This window comes from Parasteatoda tepidariorum, chromosome 8, assembly GCF_043381705.1.
Source record: "Parasteatoda tepidariorum isolate YZ-2023 chromosome 8, CAS_Ptep_4.0, whole genome shotgun sequence".
In the NCBI taxonomy this organism is placed as follows: Eukaryota; Metazoa; Arthropoda; class Arachnida; order Araneae; family Theridiidae; genus Parasteatoda; species Parasteatoda tepidariorum.
The window spans coordinates 397,408-405,992 of record NC_092211.1 but is presented as its reverse complement, the minus strand read 5'-3'; the positions used below and the strand labels follow the sequence as shown (position 1 = coordinate 405,992).

The following is an 8,585-nucleotide window of genomic DNA, read 5'->3' as shown; positions in this document are numbered from 1 at the left end:
ATATATATATATTCAAAGAATAATCTATGGAACTAATCATTAAATCAAGAGTTATCAAGAGTTTAAAATAAATAAAAGCACGAATTTGCAATAAAAATAACTTACTAATTCATAATGCTAAAGAAAACTTACTTTAACAGTCGGTCTGCCGCCCAAAGTAAATATAATCCACACAAGTCACTGTTATATTCATTCATTCCACCAAAATCAGTAATCAGTATGTAATTTTTGGGATTGCATATCAAAGAAATGTGAGATAGATCAGCATTCATGCGCGGCTTATTTTTGAATAATTGTAGAAAGTCCAATTTCATTCCATTGGCAAGTTCAAGAAGTTCTTTCAGTTTATCGGGGTAGTCCAAATATATAGCTTCGTTGTAAATATCAAAAAGGAAATACTCATCTAAATGTTTATCATTCGGTGTTTTTTTCAAATAAGCAATTTTCAAGAAATTGGATTCTTTTGGTGTGAAACATTCCATGTTTTAACACTTTCTACTCGGAATATACGTCTTACCGAGACAAAAGGACATGAACTTAAAATAAATTTTAGAGTTAGTATATAAGAAATAACATGTGAGGACAAGATTTAACTCGATTGACGTCACGCCTTTATCGTACTCCTGGATGTCATCTCTTGTAGCAATAAGTATATGTTATAGAATGGTTTGTCTACGAATGGCCATGCGTGGTCTCATTTTGCTTGACGATTCTGACAATGACGAGACGATTCATGGTAACCCTATAATTCCTACAGTATAGTAGAATGTGTGGCTTTTCATAAAGAGACTTTTAAGAATGGCGTTTTTTTTTGTTTTTGTTTTTTTAACTTGAACTCGCCCATAATTAAGAGACAGGAAGGGGGGAAAGTCGTCCCCTTTAACTCCATTCAAAATAATTAAGGAGTAACGGGTATTAACAAAATTGCATGTTTCCCAAGAACGGAAGTTAAGAACTTTTGGTGACTTATAAACGAATTTTACTGTTTATTATATTTGTATTTTTTCCATTCTTTTTAATGATATTGAAAACTTTAAAACTATCATAAATTCTAATATTTTGATTTACCTTTAATAATGAAAAAAATATTCCTTAAGCCCTAGTTTTGAAATGTTGTATTTGTAAATATTTTCTTGGCTTACAGATTTTATTATTTTCTTAATTTTTGTTCCGCATTACATTCATTTTATCAATCCGTCATTGCATTATTACTTTTCCTTTAGTGTAGGTTGATTAATATGAACTAATGAAGGAATGGACCTTTTTTGATATAATGTTTTAGATCGAAAACTACAAAATTAAGAGTCAATATTAAAAAAAAAAATGTTTTAAAAATGAAAATTTACTTTTGTAGCAGAATATAAACTCTAATGGGAAGGAAATAATTTTTGTGATCGATGGTTGAATAATTTTTTCTCGATAAGTATTTGTTTCCTTTAAGGAGGAAACCCAACAATCCAAAGGGCTCGGCCACATTGCAAAGTACTGTCACCACGACGAAACCTGCACCAACTGCGGATCGATTGGGCACAAAAAGAGTGAATGCAAAGAAAAGAGTAAATGCATTAATTGCATTAGGGCCATTTCATCCGAGCATTGGATTCCACCGAGTGAGGTTGTGTTGCGACTGAGCTCGGAGCTACCATGTCAACGTACCGATTCGGCCGCGGAGGGAGACCTTCCATACTCACCGGGAACCAGATTTGAATCTCACAGCGATTAAGGATGAAACAAGGAGATTCGCCCAAAGTTTTCTGGATAAGAAACCTTCGTCCTTTGATACAGAGTTCAAGCGCGCCCAAAGAATTGCTATCAACATCGATGACGAGATTGCAGAATGTCGCCGACGAAAGTCTTCTTCGACTAACTACCTCGAAAACCTGTACAGAGCGAAATTCTTAGCCGAGAAATTGCAGATTATGAAGAATATTAGAGACTTCCAAAGCATTCCCCGACACCAGTCATCCAGATGATAGAGGAAGAGCCTGCTGCAGTGACTGATTTAACCATCGAGTCTTCAGAACCTGAAATGACTCCAGTTCAAATAGATACAGTGCCAGAGCGGCCTGATCCTTCACCTACACCTGATGTTAGTGCAGAGAATTCCAAAGAACAACTGGAAACTACTGATACTATCAAGAAGACTCCAGAACAGGAGAAGGAACCACAGAAAGAGGACGACACCGAACCTCCAAAAAATAAGAGAAAAAGGAAGAAGAAAAATCCTCCTTCTCAAACTACAGAAAGTATGGACATTCCTTCTACTAGCAACATCACAGAACTTGTAGCCACACCTGCAACCCCACCAGCAGTTGAGACCGCAGAACAGAATCAGACGGAGAATCTACACAAGAACAGTGGAACACTCAAATTTCTCATAAAAGGACTTCCTAAAGATTTCGGTCTTGGAAGAAGAACTCCACAGCTAATGGTCATCGGCCAATCAGAGTTGAGCAGCTTTAGAGAAGGCGTGGTGAAGGATACAATCTCCTCCCCCTTTTTCTGATCCTACTTCCAGATAGCCCTGAGAACAGACTATTTTTTGTCCACGCTGGAACATCCGAAATGTTCGCTCCAGGTGCGGAGCTAATTTACAAAGCTTCAAGCCAAACTGGAGACTACCATGGGCAAATGAATTTTGATAATTTCAAAAACTGGGTGTTAGAAAAATTACGCCGAAATCTTCAACCTGAGAGTGTAGTTGTCATGGACAATGCCCCTTACCACGCTAAGGTGGAGAATCCAACACCCACAAAATATGCAACGAAAGCAGTTATGGTGGATTGGCTGACACTAAACAGTATTGACTGAGATGTGGGTATGAGGAAGGCTGAACTTTTTTCCCTTATCGAAAACAATCGCCCAAAAGAAGTGGTTTGTTCAATTGATAAGCTGATTAAAGATCAGGGACACCTTCCTCCATATCATTGCAATTTAAATGCCATAGAATATGCTTGGGCAACTGTTAAAATATTTGTGAGAAATACAACAGGAGATTTAAGCCTTGCTAATTTAACTGCTCTTCTTTACGATGCTGTAAATAGGGTGACAGCTGACGAATGGTGCTCTCATTGTCAACATGTCGAAAACCTCGAAAACATATATTGGGAAAAAGATGGGTTAATGGCAGACAGCATAATAATTAGCACAGCAGATAATTCTGATTCTGAAGGAGCAGAATCTTGCGATGAGGAAACTGATTCTTGTGATGAAGAATGGTAATTATAGAGAAACGCAAAACTTTCAAATTTTTTTATTATTAATGTTTTTTTACCTCGCAAATTTTTCAGTGAATGAAGCTGTAATTTTTAAATTTTTTTCAAGTATTTATAATTTTTTAGTATTTACCAAATTGGAAAGTTTTTCCTTCATTTATTTTTTTAAACAAAAAAAAAATTTACTTTTTAATTCTCTTTTAAAAAATAATTACATTTATTTATGTATTTAATGTTTTGTGGCTATTTCAATTCTACTTATTTTTATATTTTAAACATTATCCTTTTTTTTTCAAAAAAAGTTTTAAAAAGAAATGTTTTAAGCTAATAGTTAGTATCGTCTTAAGTTCCTAATCAATTTATTAACATCTTTTTTCCAATGTACGAGCTCTTAAATTAGTAAGACTTAACTCTCCGGCTAAATTTCCCTCTCTGAATATTTGAAAAATCGATTTATTAGTATCATGATTTTATTTCATCGTAGTTTCGCAGTAGGTAACATTTGAGAACATGCTTTTCCTTGTTATTTTACTTAGCTTTGTATAAATGTAAATATATTGTTATGTAAATGTATGTATATAACATATAATGTTAATGTATAGCTTTAAGACCTTATATGTTTTTATTTATTATTAAAATTTAGTGTTTTACTAATATTTCAAAAAATATTATGCATCAGAAAGAAATCAATTCTTATATAAATGAATTACTTTTAAAATAATTATGAAATATTAGAAATGTATCAATCCTGTAATATTACCTATTTTAACTTGATTGGCAGCAATTGTTTTTCTTCATAGGGGTTTAAAATTCTTAATTATTTGTTAAGATTTTTTGTTTATAATTTGTTCTCGTAATCATATCTTTGCCATACATTCATCTTCTTGAATATTTTTTTATAATGTTATTGAATTTCGTGCAATGTGCAAAGTACAATGTTTATTTTGAAATATGAAAGTTTTCTTTTTTGAAATGGTGTTATTTACGTTTGTAATTTTAGTTTGCCATTTTTAATATTTATTTTTACATCTAACCATTGTCCTTCAAATGCGTCATTTTATCTCTTTAAAAACATTTTGAGTATAATATTTTAATATTTAGCAATATTTTAGCACGCCTGTTTCCTTGAAGCACAGATATAGGAAAAAAAAGTAATACTTTTTTGTATATTTTCTATAATGTAGTATTCCTTTTTTTTTTAACTTTCTGGGTTGTTATTAAAGAAAAATAAGAGTTTTAGCTAACAATCATTATAGGTATTATGGGAACGATTTCTTTTTCCCTGTGACAATTTGATTTATTCCAGGCATTGAACTGCCAAAACACATAGTTCACGAATGACTGAATGGACGAATTCAGAAAACGGAACTAGTGCTAAAATAAGTTGAAGATAAAGAAATAGTTCCCATTATCACAATTTGATAAATATCTAAAATCAGCTTATTTTAAGAAATTAAAAAAAAACAACAATTACTTTAGGAAATGTGGTGTAAAAAAATGCATGAAAACTAACGAAACATAGTAAAATTAGCTCGATCAAATGGAGATTATGTTATATTGTATGAGAAAAAAATATTGGAAAGGGAATTTTAAATCTATGTTTCAAATGTCTATCTATGTAAGGTAAGTATAAATTTTTTCGTGATAAGATATTTATAATTTACAAAAAATTGCTTCCTAAATTCAGAGAATATTTAAATTGTAATGGTCTAAAATTTTATTAGAAAAAATTATTTTATCTAAACATCAGACAATTTTATTCCACCTAAAATGTTCTATTTAGAACAAATTTTACGGTTAAAAGCATTAATTTTATAATAAAAATAGTACTAAGTCAAAACTTTTGGTGTTCTTTAGCTGCATGTCTTCGCCAGTCGCTCGCCAGTTTTGTCATTGCAATATATTTCGAGCAATCTAGCCTGAAATCAATAACATTAAATATCTGAGCGTAATTAAATAACATTTTAAAAACATTGAAATACAATATTTATTTTGAAATATGAAAATTTTATTTTATAACAAATTACGAACGAATTTTTAAATAAATATATGGGGTTTCTTTTATTCGAAGTTAAGAGAATACTAAATTTAAAGCTGTGCTCTTTTCCAAAAATTCTTTAGTAATTTTTTTTACCCTATAGAGAAAATAAAAAAAAAAACCAAAGCAAGAGAATTTTTATACTTAGAAGTGCATATTTCTAGTCAAGGTCACTCACTTTTTCTGACAACTTTCCAGAAATCAGCTGATTTGGACACAATAGGAGAGAAAACGGGCACTACAACAACAGCGTGGGAATCGCAACTGACCATTTCTCACTCATTGACCATGGTAGCTTTTCTTGTTAAATATCAAAGACACCGCTCAGCAATTTGAATTGAAGTTTCTTAACATTGGTATTCCTACTTTGCGCTGCATGAATACAAAACCTAATATTTTAAATATGTTCATATCTTCAGCGGTAATGTTACTTTTCTTTTCATTAAATTTATGATCAGAAAAAACTCTTCAAAATTCTTAGTTTCTTAACAAAATTAAATATTTTTTAAAAAGACCAATACCTTACAACTAAGAAGTTTATTTTTTTTTAAAATTTGTTTTTTCTTTTTAAATGAACGATATTACAAAAGTTAAAGTAAGAACCACCAAGTATTATAAAATTTAAAATAAGAACAAAATCTTCGTAGCAAAAAGTTGCTCTTCGAATTGCATAATACATTATTCTAGTAGATATCATTTGAAAGAGTTTTTAACTTTTAAATTGATTAATTTAATTAATTCTTAAATTTATTTTAAATTTTGATTTCTTTTTCCTAGTTAGGTATTTTTTAAAGCCTTATAGTCCTTAAAATTTCATACATAAAAAAAAAATAAAATGTAAGAAATAATGTTAATGAACTTTCTATATGAAGTGTAAATGCTTTATCCGATCATTTAATAAACGGTATTCAAAAGCTTCATGAAAATAAGACACTTTTTTATGCAAACAAAAATTATAATGAAAAATGTTAAATACAAATTTGAAATTGAAAATTGCTTTTTGTTAAAACAAACGGCAAACTAATAATTGTATAGTAATGTTAATTTAGTAACAAGTTAAATCATTCATAAAATTTTAGTTCTTTATTTATCTTTGGTATAGTAATAAAATTTAATAGATTTTAAATATCATTTCCGTAGAGTCATATTTTCACAAATATGTCAAGTCTTAAACAGGAATAAACTGACATGATGCATTCAGTTTATGAAATGCTTATTCCATTTTTATGTAACATTTAATGTATGTTTTCTTAACAATTAATAAATTAATCGCATGAAAAAAGAAAAACTACGTATAGGAAACCTAAATCAAATGCCTCTCTTGAAAATAGCGATTAAAGAAAGATAAATATCTTTCTTCTTCAGCGAAAAAAATATTGATCGAAACAGAGAAATAATCTCAAAAGTTTTTTTATGAGGCAAAAGAGGTTGATTAAAAAAATGTTTTTAACCACCATTAAAAAAAATTATTTACAATAAATAAATAGCAGCTGAATTCCAAATAAATTAACGCATATCGAATAAAAGTATAAATGAAAATACGATTTAGTTTAAGCCTATATTATTTTTTCTCCCTAAGAAAAAGCAATGGAATTGTCTAAATATTAATTCAAAACTTTGAATAGGTCTCTTGAAAGCGGATAAACCAGCCTATCTGGTAGACCAATCATTCCTCCATTACACCCCTATTAGAAATGTTATCTCACTCGTTAGTCGTTACCGTAGCAGCAGACAGCGCCCCAGACTTTTTGACGGGAGCTGTTTGGTGGAAAACTTCCCAGAGGATAATCCGAAGACATGCCATCACAATTTTGATCCCCTGTAGACGGGATGGCACCCCCCGCTTCGGTAGCTCAACGACCTGCGCGCGAAGTCGATCACTTTACTGTAATACAGCTTTACAAGAGCCAATACCGCACACCCTTGGTCTCTTCGCAGACTGATCCAAGTGGTCACTCACCCGCGCACTGACCGCAGCCAGTGATACTTGACATCGATGTTCTCCTGGGATCCATGTCTTAACGATCAGTCCACTGCGAGACATCAGTTTGTTGTATATTTTAATAATTTAAAATGTAGAATAAACTGTTACATTTATAATTCTGTGTGCCACTATGCGCAAAATAACATTGATATTAATTTGGTGTTTTTTTTTTACATTTTTCTACCTTCAACCAAAGTGCAGATTTCAGTATGTAAGCTCTTTAACAGTTATGCCTATAATCTATTGTTATTAGTTATGATGATTAGTTATTATTATTTTTATGATGGCAAGTCGTGTAAAAAGAGTAACGTTATAGTGATTTGGTAAATGACTAGTACAAAATATTATATAATTAAATGCTGTTTTAGAGAATGAATAAAAAAAAGAAAGAAAGAAAGGAAAACAGAATAGCATCTCCAAATCCATTTTTCTGGCACGGCTCCAAAAATGGAACAATACAGTAATCGAGACGATTTTTCTGTCAAAGTTTTTTCTCATTAGCGGAAAGTATTTCTAAAAAAACTTTTTTCTTAATCATCCGAGTTTTAAAAAAAAATCGATTGAATATGTATTTATGATTTTACATTCTTTGCAGAACTAAGAGGAGCTTTATTTGTCCTTTAAAATAAATGAAATGTAGGAACTCAAAATGTTTTAACGTCGTAACAATATGCCACAAAAAAAAGGGAATTTTTGTCATTAAGCAAACAATTTTTTTTCGCGATAACAATACCGTTTAGCTTATGCAAATTAAACACAATTAAAGTATTGTTGCAGAAACTTTATCAAAATATTTGTTTGTCACGTTTTGGAATAATCCAAATTCTCTTTTAGTCAATCAGTGCTTTAAAATATAAGTATATTTTCAGAAAAAAAAAGTTTTATATCAGAAGCCCTTCTAAAAATATGCAGAAATTTTTCAAAGATTAATTGCAGAAAAATAAATAGTGTAAGCAAATTATCAACTAGCGTGACTGTTGAGAAAATTTTTTACAGTGCTTACAACATTTATGTTAAAACATAAAAAAAAATCTTAATTTTTAAATTGAAACATTAAACTGTTTTGCATACCATGGCAAATGTATTACACATATATCTATGTTGCCGTATGAAGGCTGTAAAAGCTTAACGTATGAAGGCTGTAAAAGCCAATGCCAAAGAACGTAGACGGAAGTACCTTAAGCGTTACGCACAAACGGAAAAACGAAAGGATTTCGTTCGCAAACGTTAGCATGAAGCCCGTCCCTCACTAAAGTACCAAAGTGGTTGAGAGAATTGAACCCTTCCGAAGAACCCTACCGTATTAAGAACTTACATAAAATCTTATAGTGCGTCTGATAATTTGGCC

The 8,585-nt window shown here is 30.9% G+C and overlaps 1 protein-coding gene and 1 pseudogene across 1 annotated transcript in view; one reads left to right on the top strand and one right to left on the bottom strand.

Annotated features, from left to right (window-relative positions):
• LOC107440250 (uncharacterized) overlaps nt 1-759 on the bottom strand; it is a 22,989-nt gene extending 22,230 nt beyond the window's left edge. Inside the window, exon 1 of the mRNA XM_043050796.2 lies at nt 133-759. Coding sequence (XP_042906730.1) covers nt 133-482 — 350 coding nt within the window. The 5' untranslated portion in view covers nt 483-759. The remainder of the gene's footprint in view (nt 1-132) is intronic.
• A 1,203-nt stretch (nt 760-1,962) lies between these two features.
• On the top strand, nt 1,963-3,360 carry LOC110283561 (uncharacterized; annotated as a pseudogene).
• Nucleotides 3,361-8,585: the final 5,225 nt, after the last annotated feature.